At 30.6% G+C, this 26,583-nt stretch overlaps 1 protein-coding gene across 1 annotated transcript in view; it reads right to left on the reverse strand.

Annotated features, from left to right (window-relative positions):
* Positions 1 to 4,452: 4,452 nt before the first annotated feature.
* LOC103569836 (laminin subunit alpha-1) overlaps positions 4,453 to 26,583 on the reverse strand; it is an 87,244-nt gene continuing 65,113 nt past the window's right edge. Inside the window, exons 13-28 of the mRNA XM_053737352.1 lie at positions 14,424 to 14,530; positions 13,625 to 13,808; positions 13,187 to 13,542; positions 12,687 to 12,884; positions 12,270 to 12,440; positions 12,002 to 12,165; positions 11,783 to 11,917; positions 11,204 to 11,465; positions 10,812 to 10,983; positions 10,465 to 10,686; positions 8,952 to 9,775; positions 8,717 to 8,877; positions 8,490 to 8,628; positions 5,375 to 8,414; positions 4,941 to 5,309; positions 4,453 to 4,853 (exon numbers count right to left, since the gene is read on the reverse strand). Of these exons, the coding sequence (XP_053593327.1) occupies positions 4,711 to 4,853; positions 4,941 to 5,309; positions 5,375 to 8,414; positions 8,490 to 8,628; positions 8,717 to 8,877; positions 8,952 to 9,775; positions 10,465 to 10,686; positions 10,812 to 10,983; positions 11,204 to 11,465; positions 11,783 to 11,917; positions 12,002 to 12,165; positions 12,270 to 12,440; positions 12,687 to 12,884; positions 13,187 to 13,542; positions 13,625 to 13,808; positions 14,424 to 14,530 (6,647 nt within the window). The 3' untranslated portion in view covers positions 4,453 to 4,710. The remainder of the gene's footprint in view (positions 4,854 to 4,940; positions 5,310 to 5,374; positions 8,415 to 8,489; positions 8,629 to 8,716; positions 8,878 to 8,951; positions 9,776 to 10,464; positions 10,687 to 10,811; positions 10,984 to 11,203; positions 11,466 to 11,782; positions 11,918 to 12,001; positions 12,166 to 12,269; positions 12,441 to 12,686; positions 12,885 to 13,186; positions 13,543 to 13,624; positions 13,809 to 14,423; positions 14,531 to 26,583) is intronic.

A 26,583-nucleotide genomic window follows, 5' to 3' on the forward strand; every position in this document is an offset into this window, starting at 1 on the left:
AATGAAAATTTATGAAAATATATTTTTTATTTATGTACAAATGACTTTATTTTCATGTAAAATAACTTTTTGAATTAAACTTACTCTCTTATCTATAGAAGTTATTTATTTTACAGTAATATAACTTGAGTTTATGTTGACAAATTGAATATGGGTAATTATATTGTAGGTAATTAGTCAGATTATGTAATTTATTCATTGATTTAAAATTAATTATTGGTTTGTAGACATCGTGATGGATGAAAAAGTCTCATATACTTATTAAAAAAAAAAAAAGTTGTCGCATGAAAGTTTTTCGTCTATAAATTTAGCAATTACACCCATGGGTTGGAATATTTTATCATTATTTCATGACAACGAAAAGTAAATTACAAGTAACTGTCGAAAAGTCATCTAAATGGATTTTTTAATTGACATGTTTTTTTTAAGACAGGAAAAACAACGCAAATTTTCTGTCTCCAACATCCGCATGTCTTATTTATACCGAAAAAGGTGAACTCTGACAACAAATAACTCCCCGAATTTTTGAAAATTTTTAATTTTCTTAGTGGGAAGTTAAAAAAATTTGTCTCATCATTTTAAAACTTAAAGTTGTTTGTGTATTACTTATGTAGGATTAAAAAAAAACGCGGGATATTTAAAAAAAATTTACAAAGAAAAAATTAATCAAATAAAATTTAAAAAAATAATAATATTTTTGTTAGAATTTTGATCCATAATTATAATCAGTGAATAAAAAACTTTGATTAATAATTTTTTAAATTTACCCACGCTTCCCGCCATTTTTATTTTCCGCTGCCAGTGCTAGTACATTACCATCAAGAAGTAAATAAATTAAACACATAAGCACTCAAAATAATTCAATTATCACAACTAATTACCAAATTATCACAATCACTTAATAACATTTTTTATAATAAAAGAAAACACATGGAATTATTTTTATTCCCGTTTAAAAATTCCGACACCAAACATGGCTAAATAACCCAAGAACCCCGAGAGCTAAGCTGGTACTGAATTTAATTTATTTAATGACACACTCACGGACACACATAAATTAAAATCATAAGATGTTTATTATTTGATTAAAAAATTATTTAAAATTAACATTACACTTTTTATCGCGTGTCGCAACAATTAAAATAATTATTTTAACTGAATAAAATGACAATGACGATGAGAGAGATCAGGCGGAAAACAAACTGACCCAGAGTGATTTTGCGCACGCGCGTCTCAATTTTATGTCTACAGCGCAGGTCGTACCAACCGCTCCCACAACTGCGCAAGTGTTTTTGAGCCCAACTTCATATTGTCGCCATCGTAATGACGCCGGCGTCGTCTAGCTCGTAATTAAATAAATAAATAATTTACTTTTGCAATTATGTTTATTAAAACAAGTGTCTTTGAATATTATTTGACAGCCATTGAACATTTCGTGATAATAATTGAATCAGTGTGTAATATATAAGTAGTAAAACAATTCATTTAAATAAATCGTATCTATGTTTCCATTGTTAAGTTATCGGTGATCGTTGTCATTCGTTTTATTAATTCAAAATCAGTGAAAATAAATTTTATTAGTTGTTATTTATATGGAAAAGTATTGAAGACTTATCAGTGAATATTTTTGTGTGAGTGAAAAGTGTTTTTTATCAAATTATGTGAAAATTCTTTTTTTTCTTATTCAAGTTATTTTTTGCCGGCATTTTTAAAAATCATCCTGAAGTTAGCAGATAATTATTAATTTTCGGATTTTTCTAGAAAAAATAAATTATAAAAAAATATAAAAATTAAAAATATGCACATATAAGAAATTAAAAATGCTATAGGTGCAATTTTTTGAATATTTTTTTTTTTTTTTAATTATCGTATTCAAAAAACTCAAAAATTATAAGACGTCGTCTAACTACTGGATTTTTTTTTTAAATATTCTTGTGGTATTTTTATTTTATTTTAAATAAAAAATCGTGGCTCATGAGTGAGGGTGCAATAAAATTATTAATCTTCAATTTTGAAATTTCGCGCCAAGGTGGCGCTACTGTGCGTCGTTGTAAAGTGGAGGGTGAGAGAATCGCAAAATCGATTGCATTGTGTCGACTGACGGTTCGATAGCGGCAGTCAGTATCATCGCTAATGGCAGTTGTAGTCCAGATCTTTTTTTACGTTTGAATTGAAACACAGTACTGCAGTTGCGTCGTGTAATTTTTCATAAAAGTTATTGCTCATAGTTATTGTTTAATTGAATTGTGCAGTGTTTGTAAAATGTTAATTGTGCAAAGTGTCTGTGGTGTAGTTGAGTGTTCAGTGCTAGTGTAAAATGTTGCTGATGGCTGATGCTGATGGCTTCCAAGTTCCTGGGCAAACTCATCTGGCATCGTCTGGTGGGGAAATAGCAGTTAAGTGACGTTTTTTAGCTGCAATACAATTGGAGCAATTTAATTCAAATCTCCAAGTGTATTAGGACACCCTTCTGCATATTATTTCTCCGCCAAGGTTTGTTCAAACACTCAAGTGTTTTTTTTTGTTAATATTTTAAATATTATTCTGTCATATTCTGCCGCCATTTTATTTTAATGTACGGATTTTAATTTGTCTCCAATTCTTAATAATTTATCTTTTAAATTTATTGCGCAATTAAATTGGCTTGGCTAGAATTAAAGCTAGAGCGATGTCCGAATGCACCCCGAGTAGTTTCTCATTTCGTGATGCCAGTGTTAATAATTTATATCCGTGTAATTTATCGTTAGCTTTTAATTTTTTTTATTGTATTCATGACAAAACTTTGAAAGAAAGAAAATTTTCTGTCATAAGTAATTTTGACATTTAAAAATTTTTTTTTTTTAAATTTAACTGAAAGTAATAAATAAAAAAAGATAAAATGAATAATTTAAACGTTGAATAAAAATCTATAATTACAAACAAATTATATTACTAAAAAAAAAATTAAATTAAATTAATGATTAATATAAAAATAAAACGTGCGATTGAGACGTGTACTTTTGAATTTTCAATTTTTTTTTTATTTTTCGTCACATAGTAGTGAAATATTTTATAAATTTGTTATTTGCTTATGACAAGTTAAAATATATATTACAATTTGTTAAATTAATACATTTTTAATAATAATAACTATTATTAACAAATGATACTAATAAATTTATTACTTATAAGCACATAAATATTAAAAATATTATATCTATAGTATAAATATTATCCTTATCACTAAAAATAATTATGATGATTGAAAAGTACACTTTTTACAAGACTAATTCAGTCTAAAAGTAATAACAATATTTATTTTACTCTACTTAATACAAACAATTCATTATTATAAATTATAAATAATAAAAAATATTAACAATTATTTAATATTTATTAAAGTAGTTAGTACGTATAAAATAAAAATAATTGTAATTTAATTAATAGAAATTTAAAAAAAAATTATCGCTATGGTAATTACGTTATTTATTAATTAAACATTACATTAATAAATAATAATGGATTAAATACTGATGTACAATGGCGTCTTATAAAAGACATTAGTTAATCCTACTTATGGCAGTGTTAATATTTATTTTTTTTTTAAATTACGGTCTGTTTATCTGAAGAAATTAATTTCATTACTTTTTAATTCCGTTATTTTTATTTAATTTTTTTTTTTTTTTTTTTTTTTTTCATTAAAAATAACTATTTTTATAAAAGTATTGTATTTTTTTTTTTACATGATTTTATTTTTGCTTTTTAGCATCTTTTGGCTTCGCTAAGTCTTATTTCCGGCACTTCAATTAATGTCAAATTTATTTAAATATAACGTCATTATATATTTATTTATTTTTTTTTATCTATTTATATTTTCGAATTCCAATAAGTCTGAATCCATTAAATTTGAACTTTGAATCTTAATCTTCATTACGAGCCCCCCCCCCCCTTGATGCCATACATTTGTATTTTTCTGTATATATATAGGGGAGAGAGAGGCAAAATGGGGTACCTTCAAAATTTAATATAAAAAGATTGTCCAAAATATTTGAATTTTTTTTTTACCGTTTTCAAAAAATTTTGTTTTTGTAAAAAAATAGTATGAAATCAATTTGAATTTTCTCTAATCGACTCTCAATAAATGAACTCCGTGTGTCAAATTACTTCAAATATATTTCAATAATCAACTGGAAAATATTTACAATTTTGAAATTTAATTAACTTTCAATAATTTTTTATTCTAATACCTTAAAAAATAAATAATTGCCCTTTTTTCAAGAGGTGTCCCATTTTGCCTACAAAAAAATAAATTTTATTCTATTAACTTTGAAAATCATTAAAAAAAAATTAACGTATTTGAATCCCCGAAAATTTAGTATTCTCTTAAATACTCGCACCCCTCCCACATATATATATATATATATATATATATATATATATATATATATATATATATATATATATATATATCATTCATGTATATGTAACAGCGCATGCGCGTATTTTACTCTTTAAAAGCGAAGGGACATTCGATGTGAATTTCTAGGAAATTTCCGGTCCTTCATCGACTAGCTGTCAGACTTAACGGAATTCGACTGCATTTGTGGCATTAAAATTTATGAAAGTACTACTGTCATTAAAGTGACACAGTCTTTGGAAAAGTCCATAAATTTTAAATTACTTAAAATTTTATATAAATAAATATTTATTTTACAAATTAATATTATTATTTTATTGAATTGGACATGAACTTAAATGGATATTATGTAACTCAGCCATATCAGTCCAATCTCTTCTTTCCCCGGCAATCATTACGTTTCTTATGCATCCATTGAAATGATCGCGACTCATCAATGTTCCTTTTGGGGCTGATGCTATAATAAAATAAATAAAGCTGATAAATATAAAGAATCGGGAGGGTCATTGTCACTATATATATTTTTTAATTTTTTTTTTTTTACCTGGTAATCCACCAATGTACAAAGGACTAGACGCAGTGGATATCATAAAATGTTCATTAATAGTAGCCGGTAAACCGTATTTCTGATCTAAATCATCGACTTTGAGTGTCAGCTCATCATCATTGTAGACAGCTTGTATCCTGTGCCACCTGTTGTCACATATCGCATAAGGGCTTGGAAAACTTTGTTCCACATACAGTGGACTTTTGTCACCAAGATCCGCGGACATTATAACTTTTCCATGGTGGAGTTCCAATGACAATGACGGCGAGCCACTTGGTGCCGTTATCGACAACAGAACACCCGATAATTCAGATGTCCGGAACTCCAATTGCAGCTCCAACAAAGCACTCAGCTCGAAATTTTTCTCTGTAATTTAAAATCCATCAGTATCATTCCTGAAAATAAACATTCGAGTAATGAAAATTTCTTACTGTAAATAGCATAGGCCTCATCCTGAAAGTAGGCTCCGCTTTCAACACTTGGGAAGCATTGGCCGACATTGAAAGGCCTGCTCGTGGATCCAACCATGTCGTAAATATTTCCGTTTACCCTCAAACCTCTGATGCAGCCTTTCAAAGTTTCCAGTTTCCCAACTACTTGATCGGGGAACGGCGTCCCGCTTTCCGGTAGCCCCCCAATGTACATCATCGTCTCCAGACCGATTTTTTTCGGAACTTTTATCATTCTCGGTGTCTGTGAGTCAACGACCAGCGTCAACTTTCTCTCGTCATGGTTAATGACAACATGATGCCAATTTCCATCATTAAACGGACTCTTGAAAACAATTTCTTTTTTCTGTTTACTCTTCATCACCAACGTAAGCTGTCCATCTCGAACAATAACCATCAGATACTGCTTTCTCTTGATCCCTGGCGTGATAAACAACAAGCCATTGGGATAATAGGTTCTAAAGTCAAACTCAATTATGTATTTTTTCTCCCAGAATTTTTTGAAATTCAAGTACAATTGAGTATGACTGTGAGACTTGTCGCCAAATTTAAGGGCGCCCGGTTCCAAAGAGTAGTAAGGTACCTTCTGACAGCCTTCGGGTTGAGTTGACAGCCCGCGTGACAATGACGCCGACGGTGTGTAACTCGGGGGATCTTTTCCCATAACTGGACCAGCTCTGCCCAGCAATGCGTGATCAAAAGCCACAGCATCATCAAATCTTACGATCTCATCATTGAAAATAGCGTCTTTAATCGCCCCATAAAGCGGTACACTAGAGCCAATCATCTCCGTGTTATTTATCAACGCGGGAAGACCACCGAAAAATAATCCACCGTAATCACGAGCTCTCACTGCCGCGCCAGAAGGCAATTTGCCGCTCCCCTGATAAGCATCATCAATTCTCAACTCAATTTCTTTTCGCCGTTTCAAGAATGAAACCGCGTGATATTTTCCGTCATTATAGGTATTGTTGGATTGTAAAACCAGTTCGCCCTTGCCGGCGTTTATTCTTACTTGGACATGACCCTCGACAATGGCTACTGAGTAATAAATATTTTTATTAACATCTTCGTTATCATTTATGTTATTAAAACGATCTTCTTGACCCTGGAATGTTGACAGCAACAATGCGGCGTCTGTCTGCATCGTCCGGAACGAAAAACTAACTGAAGAATGAATTTTTTTCAACGGCCATGAGCGATGTTCTAGATAACCGTCGCCGTAGAAACCAACAATTTTAAGCGGTTTGTTACCGCAAGTTGGCTCCACGCCGTAGTACTGCTCGGCCATCGGATCGTATCCGTCTTGAATGTTGATATTTGCCATGCAGCCCAAAAATGATACTTCCCGCGGTAACAACAGCTGAGACGGAGTACGGAAACTCGGTGGCACACCGCCGATGTAGTATTTTGCCTGTGACAAATCCGGAATGTCGTCTTTCTTTGGCTGAGGTGTCGGCGCGCCGATTCGTTTGTCATTATCGCCGTCGCCCAAACTCAAGCTGCACTTTTCGATATTTTTGCGCGGCTGATACTGACGAAACGCATCGACTTTTGTCCAGTTGCCGTTATTGTAACGGTATGAAGATGACATTTCCATAGATATATTACTACCGTATCCGATTTGCAGAATAACGCGACCCTCGCGTAAAAATATCATTATGAATTGTTCGGTGGTTGGGTTTACTGTCAAAAACAGCAGAGCGTTTTCGTCGTAAGTACGGAAATTAAGTGATACACCGAATGTGTATTTGCTGTAGGGTCCTGAAGATACGCGGTTGCGTACAGCGTAACCTTCGCCATTGAAACTGTAAGCGATATCATCGCGTACGTTTTCAATTCCCTCTACGCAGGCTTTGCAAGCTTTGTCTGGAGCAGTTGTTATGAAGTTCCACAGACCGAGTGGTTTCCCGTCAAGAATAACTTGATGCAAACATCCAGGTAGTCCGTTTGTTGAGAGTAATTCTGCGGAATGTCTCTGCGATCCTGGTGGGATGCCGCCAAGCCATACCCGGTCGCTCGAGCCGACATCCAACCGCCCGAATTCGGGATTTGTTGAATTAATAACTGGCAAATATTTTCCAGTTGTCGAAATTTGTTTGCGCACATTTAGTTTACCTGTATGACGCACACGATCTGCTTCAATGCGGTACCAGTTATTGTCATCCTGCGGGTCACCACTTTCTAAAATTTCGGGATGAACTAAAACTCCCGTGTCGCCACCGACGTTCCATAAAAATCTTACTTTGCTATCGTATAATTCAACGGCTATGAAATCATCGTTTTGAGAGCTGGGTAAATAAAATAGCAGACCGTCTTTACGATGATGCGTCACCGCAAACGTTATGACTATTGAGGTGGTAGTCGACGGCTGAAGGTTTGTGGGACGGTATGACCGCGTGCATTTTTTGTTTTCCGCAGGCTTCAGAGATATACGAATACCATCAGCAGTATTTCGCGCTTCTGTTATCTTTGATTTTAGTTCTTTAAGTTTGTTAGCGAGTGTTGTGTTCCATTTATTGAATTCATGCTGACGTTTTGTGGAAGCATGACTGAGGCTTATTAACTTGGCGTCAGCTTTTTTAATATTACTCTGCGCTTCAGTTAATTTTTCACTTGCCAGACTTATTTTTGAATCACCTTCGCGCTTTAGTTCATGCAGCTGCGGGTACAAATCATTTGCCAGACCTTCTTTGTAATCATTTATTAATTTTTCCGACTCGCTTATTGTTTCAATTAGTTTTTTATGGTCTGTTTTTATTTCTACCATTCGCTCCTGGAGTTTGCTGCTCTCGCTCTGCAGCTCGCGTAGTTTTATATTTATTTGATTATCTTTAATGCCGGTAGTGTTCAATGAGTCTTTTATGTCCACCACGATCTGTTTTTGCGAATCCAGGCGATTTTTTGACAGTCCCAGTGACCCGCGTAGTTCTTGGGCTTTTTCTAATTGAGCCGCGGATTTTTCCGACATTTCCGCAGCGCTGTCTAGTAGCGACTTTCCACGCGGACCTTCCGGAAATACCTGAATAAATATTTATTATTTAAAGCAAATAATTATTTATTTAAAATTTAATAGATAATTTAAATCACGACTTACTTTGTAGTACACATCCCAGGCAGCATCTTTAGCGGAAGTTGCTGATATTTTCGCGGCTGATAAATAATCAAGTATATTTTTATACACTTGACTTGCTTTAAGTGGATTCGCTGCATCATTACGCGTTCTGTCGAATAGTCTGTCGAAAAATAATTAAAAATTTTTAAATAAATTAGCCCGTTAATTGATATTTTTAATAAATAATTAAAAGAAAAAAGTCTACTTACGCAACATACTGATCAACATAATCAGATAAATTTCGCGCATGCTCAGCAGCTTTAGCGACATACTTTTCTTCATATTCATAATTCAAACGATACAATATTTCTTCCTTGATATCTAATTTTTCCGACCAATGGTCCAACTTTTTTTTCAACTCCGGAAAATCCTGAAAAAAAAAAAATTATTAATTTGAATTGAATTATAATTAATAAAGACAAAAAAAATGAAATGAAAAATTACTTGAAAATTATTTTGACTGTCGATAATAAAACCGTTGGCTTCTTCATTTAATTTGCTGCCGTCATCAATCAATTCTGCAATATCTTTATCAATGATGCCAGTATTATCATTTTGATTTTTGATAATACTATAATTTTTATTAATATCTCTGTATAAATTATCGTATGTAAAAAGTTTGTCCATCACGTCATTGACTTTGAAATTCAGGTCATCTATTTTTTTGAAGTATTTGGTAACGTTGTTTTTAAAAGAATCCAAAGATTTGATTGCGTCAAGATGTGAATTTAATTCGTCTACATAATTTTTCGAGTCGTCGTTAATTTTTTCGCACTCTCTCAGTTTTGATGAAAAGTCAATATTTCGTAGGTAATTCAATAGCAATTCTGCCTCATTAAGTACATTTTTTATTTCAACTGTCTTCAAATTATCGCCGTAATTATTCAGTTGCATTGTTGTTGCTTCCAATAAGTCACGTAAATTTTTTATCTCAACATTGCCGCTAAATATATTATTTTTGACGTCTTCACATTTAGATTTTAAATCCCACGATTTAGTACTGACGTTAACAAAATTTCGAAATAATAATTCAACTTTCTCCATCATTTTTTTATATTCTAACCATGGAATATTATTCATACGTTGTTTCAATAATTTTTTATTGTTTATTGTATTGAATAATTCAGTTGTATTCGTATCAATAAATGTCAGTTCGATCCATGGCGGCGGTATGTAACCATTTGAGATGTGAGTTGTTTCAGTTATCAATAGATCAGATAGCGATGATATGTCATTCAATAATATTCCTGTACAATTGTCATTACATGCTGCAAAAAAAAAATAATAACAGTAAATAAATAAATATTTCCAACTGTAATTTTTAATTTCTTTTCAAGGAAATTAAAAATTGGGACTTTATTATTTTTTTTCGAATTTTTTGGTGGAAGAAAAAAAAATAAATTTTGATAGAAATGATAATTTTTTTCTTTGTTTCATTAAAATTATAAAAATAAAATTTTCACCGACTATTGCAATAATTTTTCTTATGAAACTTTTAAATAATGAAATAATTTTAAAAAAATTTTCATGATTTTAAATAAAACAATTTTGGAAAAAATTAGCGTAGTCATGAATTTAAAGTCCGCGAATTTTATATTTCAAAGCTTTCGGTCTATAGCTTAAGCTGTATCTCGGCTAGAATTTATCATAAGGACTCAACAAGGACTAGAGCAGGATTGCCCGATAAGGATCTAATAAGAATGTAACGCAGATAACCCATGAGTCCTTATTCCCTTATAAATTATTCAAAAAAAAAAAATAATAAAATTGCGAAGAATAAAAATAAGAAAATTTTAATTAGATCCGGAATGTGACCTGCTGGGCTCGAACCCGCATCCTGTCAATTCGAAAGCATTGATGCCAATATTGGCAGTTTCCAAATAAAATTAACAGAGTGGATTATAAATAAATAGAGAAAGGATAAAAAAATGAAATGATAATAATTATGGTTACATACACGTGCAGATATTATCAATGAAAACATGACGAGAGGCAGTACACTGGGAACAATCTCTCCCAGTAGATCCAGGCCTGCAGTTACATTGTCCCGTTTGTTCGTCGCATTCATCACTGGCACTTCCCGCTGGGTTGCAGTTACACGGACTGCAAACTCCACCAGGTATATCAGGGTATCCATAATACCCATACGAACATTTTTCACATCTAACACCACTATATCCTGTAACATTTATTCCCATCTTGCAATATATTTATCATTCATTTTTTATTCAACTTTACCTCATACTCAATAAAAATCACTACATGCTAAATAAATAAACTTATAAATATATATATTATGTTTACCTGGCTTACAATGACACACAGCTTCTTCATTTTTACGTATTTTGCAACCAATCGCAAATCTTTTATCCGTATGAGGACATGGGCATGGTTTGCATCCATCGTAATCGGGATTTCCGTAAAAACTTTCTTCGCATATTTCACAGAATTTCCCTGCCGTATTATCGCGACAATTCTGTAAAAAAAAAAAAATTTATTTGCAAAGAGGAGTCAAAATATTAAATACCCTATAGCGGAGCTATTAAACGTTTTAATAATTCATCTCGCGACAGACCAGTGGAAATTTTTTTTTTCTTTTCTATAAAGATATCCAAGGTGATGATTCTATTCTTTGTAAAAGTAAGCTCGTAATAAAGAGCTTAGCGATTTAAAAATAAATATACTAATAAACTTACCAGACAATAACCGGTCTCAATATCACATATGTCAGATCTGCCACTGCATTGACAACGTTTGGCTTGGCCTATTAATTCGATAACACTTGTCGATGTAGTTGTAGTTAAATTGCTATTGTGCCAACGGTAATAACCGATACTTGGATCTTGACACGATGTATTGTTGTACTCGGCAGGACATTTACAAACTTCAACGCCTATTGCCAGTGACGGTGAGTGCGTAGGTGTCAGTACAGCAGCATCCATTGATGCTTCTAGTAATCTATATTTAAATATTTATTTATTAGTACACTGTAAAAAGTCGGGAGTGAATATAGATTTATTTTTCATCCGAATTCTCTCCGTCACTCGAAGTTTTATCCAATTCACACTCACTCCGAATTTAATCCGCGCTTACTCCGAAAATTTTTTCTAGTGTGAATATTTACATAGAAAAAATTATTTCAGTAAAAATAAAATAAATTCAAATTTTAAATTATTCCCGCGTAAATTTAAATACCAATTTGAATTATTTATTTACTATTTTGTCTTTTTTAGGAATAATATTTATTTAAATTTATGTACAAATAAAACACTTACATCGCTTTTTCAAAATCTGAATTGTCAGAAGCTTTTACTAATATCGACTGTACATTTTGTAGCGCTACCATTAATACTTCTCGTGATACTTTATAATCAGGTCTATTTTGTAGTTGCCACAGTGACTCGTGCAATCTTTAATTTTAAAATAAAAAATTTAATACCCAGTAATTTAATATAATTTTCAATTAAAAAAAAAAAAATAAAAATAATAATTACCGTATTTTGTAATAATCATCAGTCAATTTTAAAGGTTGATAATATTCTAGTACAATTTTATTGTTTCCCTGAATTTGTACCAGCGGATAGCGCAGACTAGATCTCAGTGGTATGCCAGCTTCGGTAAATAATTTAAGTTTCAAATAACCGCCGTATGAAACAATCTGTTGTATTTATTGAAACAATAATAATAACAATAATAATAATTTATTGAGTGGCGGGTGATGTAAAAAAATATCCAGACGAATGAACAAATAAACAAACTTACTTTGTCACCAAGAAAGGATTGAGGTAACTGCCAGTAGAGCGGATAATTGTAATAAAGATTAGCGGGTAATGTTACGTCACCAGAAGTACCAGGTATAGTCGACAGACCGTTTGTGACATTTAGACCACCATTCAAGGTTGGTAGGACCACTGAGTATCCAAAGTTGGCAACCTGATACATTATACATTTAATATATTTATAAAAAAATCATATTAATCATTTAAATAATCTGACTTGATGGTTCGGCTTGAGGTTTAATATAAAAAATGGGAAAGGAATGGGATATAAAATGATAATTAATACCATGACTAGGGCGATTTGACTGTTGGATCAGTAAATAAAAGGGAATAGCTGTAGTCATGAAGAGAAGTAGACTAAAGAGTGTGGCCTTGTTGGATAGTATGTTAAATCACTTACGATGACATCATTGACAGAATCATCAATGCGAAGTGTCCGTGAGTGGGTGATGTGTCGGGAGCCCCAGCTAAGACTCGCCTGTTGACACTTGGACGTTCTTCCGAAGCAGAAACATTCTGTACAGCCTTCATTGTTGTCTTTGGATAAACCGAAGGTACCTTCTACGCATTTATTACACTGTCTTCCGTGAACATTTTTCTGTTAAAAATATAATATGTTAATTTTATGGGCACACTGAAAAAATCGGGAGTGAATTCAGAGTGATCTGGATTTTATTTAAATCCGCATTTACTTCGATTCAGAGTTAAAATTCCCTTTAGAAGTAAATTTAACTCTGAACCGGGGTTTAAATGTTAAAATAAACTCATCTTTGGAGTGAATTAAATTCCGAAGGGATTACATAAATAAACAGTCATCTGCTCTGTATTCACTCCGCTAATTTTTTCAGTATAGATAACATATTATTTAATATAATTATGCAATGATTTAAATTTAATAACCTTGCATGGACACTGTCCATTACGATCGCAATGACAGATACCCTCAGGACATTGCAGAGTACCTCCTTCGTTGCAATTACACGGTTTACATTTTGGGTAACCGTAATAACCGGGTGCGCAACGATCGCAGCGTAGCCCATCGAACCCAACGCGACACGGACATTGTCCAGTTGGACCACATTGAGATTTGGTGGATCCAGGCGAACAGGCACAAGGTTTACAGCCTACACCTGGTACCAGATCATAAGAGTCGGGTCTGCACCGGTCGCAGTGCTCGCCCCAGGTCAGACGTGGACATGCACAGCGACCTGTGTCTGGATCACATATGTGGCCTGCTTTTGAGCATGGGTCGCAAACTAAAAATTTATTTCATTATTTTCATAAGCAATTGGGTGAAAATAATAATTGTTATTGTAATAATTATTGTTATTGACTTACGTTGACAGCCGTTTTCAGAGAAACCGTAGTATCCTGGTAAACAATTATCGCAATATTTACCACCGATTCCGGGACGACAGTAACAATGCCCTGTATTGTGATCACATGTTATATTAAATGATCCTATTGTATTGCAATCACATGCTGTACATCCTGTTCCAGTTAGTAAACCCCAGTGTCCTATCTAAAAAGTTTAAAAACACAAACTATTATTTTAGATGGGATTAAATTTTTTATTTTTACCAATTTGTTATTTATTCTGCAGACTTTGTACAAAGTAATGATGATAAATATGTTCTGTACAATGCGAATCACTGGTACTGATACATTAAATTTTTTTTTTATCTATAGAGCCGGGGAATAATAAATTACGATATGAATTTAATGATTCGCTGATAGACACTCGAACATCTGGTTCTCATTTAAAAATTTTTTTTTTAAATTAAAATTCTACAGTAAATTTTTAATAACAAAAAGTTAAGGGAATCAGAATCTTTTAAAATTTTTGTCATAACAAAATATTGACAATAATGACAATAAATATTTTTTATCTTACGAAATTTAACTTGGACGGAGTAGATTTGATTTAAAAAAAAAAATTTGAATTTTTAGTCTAATAATTATCCACTTTTGAATTATAATGTGCAGAAATACATAAGAAAAAAAAATTTGATTCACAGTTTAAGTAAAATATCGAATTTCAGTCTCTATAGATGTAATTTATTTTTTTTTTTGCAGACATAGGAAATTTTTAAAATATAAAATTCGACTTTTTTAAATAAATAAATTTTTTTTTTACCTCACATTGATGACATTGTCGTCCAATAACATTCGGCTTGCATATACATTGGCCAGTCACGATATCACATCCCGTAGATACAGAGCCAATCATATTGCACCGACATCCTAAAAAAAAATCATTAAAAAAAAATTAAATAACTTAAAAAAAAAAAAAAAATTTAATGTATCATCATCTCAATATTCTCATTTGAATTCAGACACGCCTGGCACTTGGCTCATATATATATATTACAATTAACGTTTAACGATCACAACATACATATATACATATACATTGTGTATAAAGTATTGTATGCAAATGAACCAGACGACAAAGAGACAAAGCCCTGCCGTGAATCAATTTATCAACGCATTTATTTACAAACATATCGTGTGTCCATACAAAGGTGCAGAGTAGTTTAATTATCGACACGATTAACAGGTGTCGTTTTTCTAATGCACATCAATAAAGCCTCTGAACAACATCAACACTGCGATGTACACTTGTAACTCGCACATGTACTCATAAATTATTTACATCTCAGTACGATAATTTTTTTTTTATTAATTTAAATATTACCATTACATAGTTGACTATTAAACTGATGTAAGCAAATATTTAGTCTTGAGTGTAATATAAACCTAGACATGACTTTATTATATTCCGTCAAGACTAGACATTTTGACAAGTTGACACTTTGGGTAGTATTTTATTAAATCTAATCTTAATAACCAGCAATTTAATAGTCAAGTGTCATCTGATATAATATGAGACATTATTTTAAATATTTTATTTCGCTTAAATAATATATAGTCTGAGCATATCAGTTGCATAATTTGTATTGTTAAAAATAATAAAAATAATAATAATCATTATTATTATTTATTTATTTATATTATATGGGATAGGATGCAAAGGGATAATGAGTAACGCCCTTATAAGCCTGTAATTTTGTCGTTTATAAATGAAAAGCTTGTAGTATATCTATATAGAGGAATATATGTGGATGTATATAGAGGAGCAATCTGGAGGAACGCTTGCGATTAACCATTTTGAAGGTAGCATTACGCAGTAAGTGATACCTGACTGCTTTTCGATTTATTGATCGATAAATTGTAAGCTATTACAAGGAGAAGAGAGTTAAGACTCTCGAGCCAAGATCATCTTACAGCATTAATTCCCCAAGCTTTTAATTCAACATTTATCAGATATTAATAATAACTTTAATTTAAAAAAAAATGGAAAAAATTATTTCACAATTTTCTATTGATTTTCACTAGATCTGTTATCAATTATTTTTTTTTTATTTTTAATTACACGTACGGTGAGCGTAAAAAAAATTATTAAGTAAATTACATGACTGAAAAATTAATTTTTCTTAAAAAAAATGAATTTTTCAATTAGTGTACATTTGATTAAAAACGCAAAAAAAATTTACAGTTTGCCAAGTGAATATCCGTTTAAATTCAAATATGGAGAGATTGTATCCTTTATTAATTTGAATTTTATTTGGATAATTAAAATTTTAATGAAAAATAAAAATGAAATTAAAAATGTGTAATAATTTGTTTGATAAAAGTACACCCGTCATAATAATGACTCACCGTGTGTGTAATTCAATGAAAAATGGCTTTTTGATACTACACATATTGAGATGCCTGAGATAAGAATGATCTGCAAGCAATTATTCAAACTAGTTAACGTACTGTAAATTATTTTGTGGAATTTAAATTTTTATTTATAATTTTTTAAAGTAAGCGATATTTATACGTTCAGCTAATTTATGTGTAGCATATATATAATAATATTTATTTTAAATTTAATTTCAATACATAACTAATGAGTTCATAAACGGGCTCTTGACGCCTTGACTGTTTCAAATCTGTAACTATGTAAGTAGTATCGTGTGAGGCTGATTTATAATTTATAACTACAACTAGTGTATGTACTACATACTAAATAGATTGAAAGAGTCGAGAGCAGAGACGAACAGTCGAGTATTCACGTGTGCCACGATGCGAGAAATTAAAAGCTCCTGAGGCCGAATAACTCTGCAAATCGAGTATAAATATGTAATACATTTACGTCATTGCTTACTGAGTTATCTAATTTAACTTATATTCAATTTTATTATTTGAAAGTATATAATGATAAATAGTTATAGTAGAAACACTTGTAGTGTTTCTACATGCCTTGATTGAATTTTTGAGTCTTTGGAGACATCAGACAAGTCGTTTGGAAAAACGCTGGCTCATAAAAGTACGAAAAAAAAATATTTTTAATTAGTAGAAGCAATGAGTCCCGATTTTATATAGAATTTTTTAGGCGGCGATTTCTTGGCTACAATCACGGCCTTGATCGAATTTATTTTAGCAGCCAGAGTCGAAATTTTGGCCCCGATTTTCAACTTCAAATAAACAACTTTGGTGGTGCGGGGCTGAATAAGGCTGAAATTACATACAAATTTTGATCCTCATTTGACTCTCAATAAGTAGTTATCGGACAGAATACCATAGTTAGTATGAGGTTCATTAGTTTGAAATGAGGGTCAGTAGACTTCATTGAGGGCGAGATGAGACACTGCTCTTTTGAGAATGCAATGAGTGGCAAAACCCAAAAATATTATGAAATGAAGGCTAAAATTTCGACTCAGCCAGTGAGTCCTGATTTTTTATAGTTTTAGACACCAATTCTGACTAAAACCACGATTTCGATATCCACTAATAGTAGACACACTAGAAAATTTTCAGGCCACCTAAAAAAATTCAAAATACCTCAAGGGTTTTTTAGATTATTTACAAATTTTAAACTGGGAGCTTAAAAGAAAATTCAAATTTTTTTATAAAAAATTTGGAAGAAGTAAAATTATTGTGACGTTTCAGACAATTTTAAATTCTCGGTAATTTTTCAGAAAATAATTTGTAAAGAAAAAAAATCTACTACTGTCAAAACATAAATAATAATAATAATATTTTTAATGATTGACAAATCATGAACTGAAAATAAAAAAAATTATTTCGAATTAAGTTTAATTCATATAAATGAAAGTATAAAAAATCTGTTATTATCAATTAAATATAATAATTTGAGTGACATTTAAAATTGTTTCGTTATTCAAGAATCTCGCGGTTAATTGACAATTCTAAGAAATAACGTGACCATGTTTATTATATCAATTTTTTTCTTTCCCATCTGCAACAATATCTTAATTATCAATTGCTCTTTGGGATTTGTTGATAAAAATATAAACTGAATAAAATAAAATGAAAAATTTATCAAATAAATAAATTTAAATTCTCGCGGTAAAATTTATAAATTAATTTACCGATCTAAATTTAAAAACTAAACGATTATAGTAAAAGGCATAATCGTGAATGGATATTGCAATCAGTGAGGATGCTGAATAAGAGCCGGATGAGCGTATCGGTGTGTCGCCACTTAAGTAAACCCGAGAAATAAAGACAGAGAGTAGAGGGAAAAGTTTGAGATTCGTACCAGCAATTCTCATCATCGCGACGCGTTATCTTTACGGTGCAAAACGACTGAGAGTACTTTCGTGGAATAAGACGTGAAGTAAACGATCAAATCTATATACAGACATAAGAGTATGTAGTATCTATAGTATCATATAGTGAACAGCAATTTTAAATTTTGATATATTAAGTTAAGTCAGTGTGTGGATAAGCATATAAACGAGACGCACCCTCGGGATGTAGATGGACCGAATACTCTTTATTCTTGTGTTACAACTTTTAAAGATAACTACATACTTCAAAACACTTTGTCTATTTTTAATTTTTATTATTTTTCACTACTCAATTTTTTTTTTTTTCTAAATTTTGCTCCCCATCGACTGTAGATTTATATATGGGAGAAGAGGGGGGGGGGCAAAATGGGCTGCTTAAGAAATGAGGGCTTATATGTAATATAAATGTCAACCCATTTTGCCCCCAGGGGCCCATTTTTCCCTATTCTCCCTTAATAGGGGAAGGGAGGAGGAAATGGGCCACTGAAAATTTTGAGTGCCTCGTATGATTTCGGGGCAAAATGGGCCCCTTATATTTTAGGGCCCATTTTGCCCCCCCCCCCCCTTTCCCTTACTGTAAAAAATTTTCATGGTGAACGCAGATTAAATGTGAATCGGATGACTGTTTATTTATTTAAATTTTACTCCCCTCGGAGTAATCTTAAAACTCTGGTTTAGAGTGAAATTTATTCCTCAAAGGAGATTATTTTGATATTAAAATCCTAAATTCGAGTGAATGCAGTTTTAAATGAAATCTAGATCACTCCGAAATCGTATGCAGAGTGAATTTTTTTAAAGCTCTGAAACTGAGTGATTTTGGATTTAAATTTAAATAAAATCCGTATCTATTATATATGTATACATGTTGCATTTATTCTTCGTATACATATTTCCGTGTTGGTTAAATTCAAAGATAAAAAAAATTGACAGCAATTACTAGGTTAAAATTTTTGTAGCGAAAATGAATATTTATCATAAGATAAAATAGCCCTCGTATATTTTATTAACGATCAGGATGAAAAATTACAACAATAATGATGTTGAACCAGTGGCTGGTACCTAATTGGTGCCTGATTTATGAGCTCTTGAATCCACTGGTTCTGTCGTCAACGTCTTGTTCATGATCTTCGTCTCAATATATTTAACATTTTTATTTTTATTATAATTCAACCAACAAAAAAAAAATAAAAAACTTTTTTTACTTGTACTTAATAACGATTATTTTTATGTCGCGTGTACTAACATCGTGGGACGTAAAAAACGTCATGGTGAATTCCATTGCAAGTTGTATTTATTTTGCCACGAGCCGAGAAGTTAATTCGTATGGATACAAGTATAAGTATATATATATATATATGTATGTATATATAAGAAAAGAATAATAAAAACAAGTACTATGTATACATTGCCAGTGGCTATTTAGCTTTTACATGTGCTGGGGAATCGGTAGCCTGGTCTTGTGGATTAAAGACCGACGATAAGAACCCTCAAGGAGCCGGTAACCACTCGATCTCCAACTTCTGCTTTGGCTTCCTCTCATCTCTGTATATGTATCTCGTTATATATCTTTTAAATGTTTATAAATTCTTTGCTTGATCGTCTACACACACCCGAGTGCCAATGGTATACTATAGTAATAGTAAGTCTAGACTTATTTATTTATAAAAATTTTTAACACTTATATTTACTTTATAAATTCGTGTATTTTCTTTTACACGTACTAACATACTTACTTTGTCATTTTGACACAAGTGGTTGAGAAAAAGTCTATGGCGGAGATTAAAATAATATTTAAACAAGTAAAAGCTCGTGTTATCCCTTGAGAGCTGTAACGAGTTCATGTAAAACGATCATCGTCATGTAAGTTACGTCAATTCCATCAGCTCTGATACTTCGAAGCGCTTTTATAGTTATGTCTTACAGACATACTCAATTCCACTATCACGTTTATTTTATTTACATGATATAAATATTTAACTGCTATCTTTTACTTTTTATTTGTAAAATTAAATACTTTTGATCATTTTACTTAAGGGTAATTTCATACACTGTAAAAAATTTACGGATTAAATCCGGGGCGAATGACTTTTTGTTTATTTAATCGCCTTGGAGTTAAATTTACGCCGAAGGATTTATTTTAATATTAAAACTCCGAATAAAAAAAAAATAAAAATATTCAATAATTTTGAAAAAATTTTCTTCAGATTTGCTGATAAAATATTAATTATTATTATTATTCCAAACATTTACCATGACGACGAAGAATTTGAAAAAAAAAAAAAAAAAAAAAAAAAAAAAAAAAAAAAAAAAAAAAATTTGAGGCTCGTTAAATTTCCAATTTTTCTTGGTAAAAAATACAAGATAACCATAAAAGTAAACAATCAGAAAATAATTAAATTTGAAAAAAAATTTAATAATTTTATGAATTATTGAAGACACCGTCAATTACTTTCCTAAAGGGGTTAAAATCTTAGCGTGGATCTTTAAGAACTTGTAAGAAAAAAAAATATTAGCCAGTGTGGGAAGACTTCCGGAACGCCTACAAGGATCTCAAAGTCACCATAGCGGGAGGATCTACTCAGCTCGTTAAAGTCTCGTTCACGCAAACTATGTCTTTACTTCTTCTTCTTCTTCTTCTTCTTCTTTTGCTTCTTTTCCAATTTTTTCTCTCCATTCTATTATATATAGGTACATACTCATACTTATTTTACTCTCTTTACATTGTAGAATTTTAACCCACGGCAACACGTGCCGGTTTACAGCCGCAGTCACTTCGTCTACTCTCTCACGAGCGACCTTACATCTTTTACACATTACACATTACTTATATATATAACTTTTTTCCGAGTGGAACTAAAACGTTAGCTCAGTATCAGTCTTATGTGTAAATATACATTATATTATCAGGAGGAAATGAAAGTGTAACTACATTTTGTGTACACGTAAATCTCAAAGGATGTATAAAAGACCACCCGAATACCCTTGAGTATCGGTTTATATATATACAGACACAGTTTTAATGGATGTTGAGATTTTTATCATCTCTATATGGTGTACGGTAGACAACCTCCGCATGATATCATCAGTTGTCACATTAATTTAATTTTTTTTTTTTTTTATATAATTTTTATACTTTTTTTTACAAATCAATTAAATTGTCAATCAATTATTTATCCGCGAAAAATTATTTGACAAAAGAGGGGTAAAATAGGCCATAAAAATTATGGGGTGGTAAAATTAATATGGGGTGAATTGGGCCAGTTAAAATTTTTGTTAATTAATCAGTTGACAGTAATTTTGATCGATTAATGAATTTAAATTTTAGTGAAAAAATTGTCTAGTGATATATTTATTTAACATATTATGAGAAAATAAAAAAAAAATTTTTTTATAAGGGCCCATTTTTCCCAACATTGAAAATCTGATTTTTTAATAACGCGGCCAGTACTTTGAACACAAGAAAGTTTATTTTTAAATTTTTTGGTAATGATTTGAAAAAAGTAAATAAATAAAAAAAGGTTAACTAGATGATTATATATTTTTTTGAATTGGTGTATAATGATACAATTTAGATAAACGCATGTCATGATTGAGTAATGTAATCTCTAATGCCTTTCTTCTTGTTATCTTGATGATCGCTACAACGGGTATCGAGAAATTTAAAAAAATTAATAGATAAGGCGGGAAAGGGTAAAAAAAACGCTTTAAGATCGCGACGTTTAACTTTAGAACTTCTTGATACGATACACGGCCGTTATGATTGCCGAGTCGTTTAAATTGCATCACGTGCCGTGTAAAAAGGATCATCGATCATGTTTCTTCTCCACAGGACAACTACAGCAAACTTTCATATGTATATCGGGTGAAAATTATTCATGACTAAATTAAATTTTTATTGGTAGTTGATGCAAAAAAAAAATTGCCTCCATTGGAAAACTTTGTCGGGCTAAAAAAATAATTTAATATTTAAATTCGCATATAAATTGAGTGGTTAAAAAAAAATAAATAAATAAATTGGTTATATATTTTTTTGTTTGAATAAAAATATCATTAACACCTTGTCGAAAAGGTGTTATTAAATAGTGATTTATTGGTGGGTAATAAGGAGTGTTGTGACATGTTGAAAAATGAAGGATCTTGATGTAAATACATTTATCATTATTAAAAAAATTTATTTGCATTTTCTATCGTCACCTTTAAGTGCGGAATAAAAAGCCTAATAGTTTTATATTTTTACTCGCTGTATTTTCATTCATAAGATACGTCCTGCTGTGATCCTTGTTTCAAAGGTCAATGCCGGTCAATCACATTGTAAATCATCATGTCGGTTTTTATTAGATATTTCATTTATTTAATTAAATGATTGTTAATTAATTTCTTACTGACACCAATCATAAAAAATAAAATTGAGAAACCAATTTTTGGTCATTTTTTTTATCAGTAAAAATTTTTTTTTTGAAACTGTTTTTTTGTGGAGAAAAAATCCTTGGGCTTAAATTTTTTTCATAAATTTCTTTGTCAATTTTTTTTTGAGTCGATTAGTGTAAAATAGATTAATTTTGTATAATAATTCGTTAAAATTTTGATTTTTTGTTTAATTCCAAAATCTATTATCGTTAAAAATGGGGAGTAAATTCGGAGTGATTGGGGATTTTATTTGAATCTTAATCCACTTGGGGTTCCACCCGAATTTAAAAAAAAAAATCACTGCAAACGAAATTTGTTTTTTCAACTGAGTAATTTCGAAGTCATTTGAATTTTATTCCAATTTGCATTCACTCCAATTCGGAGACTTTATTTTAAAATTAGTTTCCGCTCAAAGTGAATTTTACTCAGAGAATTAAATAAATAAACAACGCTCGGCTAATTTTTTACAGTATATAAATAAATATCGAATGATGTCTAAGTCATATTAAGTAAAAAAAATTTAAAAAAATAAATATTAATAATGAATATTTATAAAAAATAATAATAGCAGGCGTGAAGATGTTTTCTGAGGGTATAAAATCGATTAAGACAATCACTGTTGGCGATCGTTATCAACGTGCGTTGATTCTTTATCGTCCAGGTGGTCTCTACAAACCTTTGCAATGTTTTATATATCGATTAAGCCACTACAGGCACATCTGTGTCTACAACTACAACTAAAGCTCCACAACTGCATTGCTAAGACGGGTTTGACGGATATCAAACCGTTGTAGACTCGAGAGGTTATCATTATCTAGCAAATTGCTGTTTAATTAATATACCTGCGTTAAAAGCCGCAATAAGCGATCCGAGCACGAGGGAGAATTTATTTAAATTGGATTACAATTTATTTTTAAAAATAATTCTATAACATCTCGGGTGTTTATGAGGATGATGCAGAAAGTGACATTTATTATTCTCCATTCTTTTTTAAATTTTTACATGTAACCTAAGACTTTTATTCTGTGGTCAATGCGGCTTAGGCATTTTTAAAACAAAATTCAATTTTTTCCAGTTGGATGTTGAAATTTTTTATTTTTATTCAAATAAATTAATATATATGAATACATTTTTTTTTATTCAATTTCAGCATTAAGTTTAATGTTTTCATATCGAGATAAAATAACGAGTTGTAATGCTAGTATTTCCCGTAAAGAGTGACAAGATTTATTAGATAAATTACCGCGATACCTGATCATTATAAAAATAATAAAAATCTGGTGTTATGCGAATCATTTACAACTCTTTCAATTCTAATAATTATCTTTCAATAAGTATTTATTAAATACTTTTTATTTGTTTTCAATGCGAATCTGTCTATCTATTAATCGTTACAATATATTTAGTTATATAAAAAATTTTTTCATATTTTAACTCATATATTTTTTTATCATATGCATAAAAAAAAAAAACAAAAAAAAAAAATTAATATTTTAAATATTTATGAATATGAAATTCTTGTTTTTTTGCATCAAGATATACGAGGAAAAGACATTATATTACTCGACGAAAGTGCCATATCCTTTTTGATGTTATTTGCAGGTATATCTTGATTTTGTCACAAATTTCAAATTCAACTCCACCGTCCATCTTACGGCATTAAAGTGTAAAAAAAGTCTATGAAAAATATAAGAACAAAATTTTTTAAATGATCTTAAGTTAGCACTACAATGTAAAAAATTAGCGAATTAAATCTAAAGTAAATGCGGAGCGAATGACTGTTTATTTATTTAATTCTCTTGGAGTTAAATTTACTCTGGGGAGTTTATTTTAATATTAAAACTTCGAATCGGAGTGAGTGTGGATTTAAATATAATTCAAATCCGCTGAAAACAACTCCCTATTTACTCTGTATGTCGAGTGATTTTTTTTTAAACTCCGAAACTCCGAGTGACGGAGTGAATCAGGATTTAGTTCTCGGAGTACACTGGGGGTCATTTTGACCCTAGAATTTTTTTACCCTAAAATATTTCTCAAGTTAGGTTTAATTTTAATTAATTTTTTCACCGTTACAAGTTAGTTAACTCGAAATAATGATAATTGTATTCGAAAGAGCATTGTTTTACCTACATGACTTGCTTTCCAATGAAATGCATAGTGTTTGAGATATAACTCTTCAAAAGTGGAGTCAATTTGACCCCGTGTGTACTCCAAAGGTCTGTTTGGTGTGTACTCCAAAGGTCAAATAAAATCCGTAATCACTCCGAATTTATTCCCGGCTTTCGACAGTGTATTATTTAAACATTTTTTAAACAATTCAAGATTCTGGAGATTCTTTTTTTTTTTACTGTTATTTAAAATTTTTTTTTAACACCTGTTGTTAAATTTAGCAAAGATAAGATTTTTTATCGGAATTAATTTTGAATATTAAAAAAATAAAAAAGTAAATTTGATGAGGTTTGAAAATATGTTTTATTTTCTTAAAATAAAAGTCTAATACTCTTCTCTTATATAGATTTAAATGAATTGAAATTGCTGATGATCTTTATGAGTACAATAATTACAATCGACTGAATTTATTACTCAGAGGATCGAATGACATGTTTTACTGTTAATTCAATATGATTTCAATCACTAAATGTCAATTACAATTTATTTTAATTTTAAATTATTCCATTTATATTTACATTTTTTACCCATTCATTTATTTATTTATTTATTTATTTATTTATTTATTTATCAGCTTGTATTTCTGAATTTTTTTTACCAGTAAATTTTATTCAGGCAATGAATTATTTTATTTGAAGTAAATATAACGTCTGCGGTTTTAAAGAATGAATTTTATGGTACACGTCGTAACGATCGCGGTTTAAGAATATGACATGAACACGCTGATCCTGATACTCCTGTCTATCAGTGCACCTTGCGGTTGCACATATTTTTTTTTTTTCATTTATTTTTATATAATCAACTGTCAATAATTCCCGGTAATATGACACTCGCAAACGATTTCACGTGTCAAGTTACCACTTTTACTTGCATTAATTAAATTTAAATATAAGTATATTTATATTATACTAGATAAATAAATTATACATTTCATGACAAAATATACCAGTAATCTACTATTGTAAAAATACAACTCATTAAACTGATTTATTTATTATCAACATATTGAATATCTGCGCGTATCAGCATTAAATTTTATGTCAGCGTTAAATAGCTTCTATTCCGTTGTAGTCATTGTAATTTCAATTTTTCTTTTTATATTTAAATTGTAATATTATACTCATTCTTTCTTTTCACATACCGCAGACTTAAAACTTTTTTTTGACATTCAAAGAAATTCTATGAAATTATTACACTGTAAAAAATCGAGAGTAAATTCTGAGTGATTTTATTTAAATTCGAAATCAGAGTTCCGGAGTTTTAAAAAAATCACTCTGTATACGGGGTAAATAGGGAGTTTGGTTTTTTGGGTGAGTGATTTCGGAGTGATTTGAATTTTATTCAAGTCCGCATTCGCTCCGATTCGTAGTTTTAATATTAAAATAAATTTCCTTTAAAAGTAAATTTTACTCCGAACTGGAGTTTCAATATTAAAATAAACTCCTCTTTGGAGGAAATTTTTCTACAAGAAATTTAATAAATACACAGTCATATCTATCCCGCATTCACTCCCATAAATTTTTTACAGTGTAACAAGTTTTGAATCAGACAGTAATATAAAAAAACCGGGAGTAAATTCAGATTTTATTTAAATCCGAATTCACTCGGCCCGGAGTTTTAAAACAATTAATCCGTATAAAGAGTAAATAAAGAGTTTGTTTTTTCAGTGGAGTAATTTTGGAGTGATCTGGATTTTTTTAAAATTTGCATTCACTCTGATTCGGATTTTTAAAATTTAAAAAAAACCCTTCAGAGTAAATTTCACTCCAAGGGAATTAAATGAGTGGACAGTAATCCACTCCGCATTCACTCCCGATTTTTTACAGTAATTTTAATAGTAAATAAATATAATGATCATAATTACAAATAAATAAAAATATAGTTCAGAAAGTTGGCGTAGTTCCCTTAGGATCCTAGGAAACGCTATAATTAGTTAGCCCTAATTTCGCGCCACGTCTCGTAACATTTTACTATAACATTAGACACCGTCTAAAATCCTGTGTAATTTTAAAATTTATATGGTTCGCATGTTTAAATATATAAGTAACTGAGACGTATATTTTTAACGTCCACATC

This window comes from Microplitis demolitor, chromosome 3 (assembly GCF_026212275.2).
Source record: "Microplitis demolitor isolate Queensland-Clemson2020A chromosome 3, iyMicDemo2.1a, whole genome shotgun sequence".
In the NCBI taxonomy this organism is placed as follows: Eukaryota; Metazoa; Arthropoda; class Insecta; order Hymenoptera; family Braconidae; genus Microplitis; species Microplitis demolitor.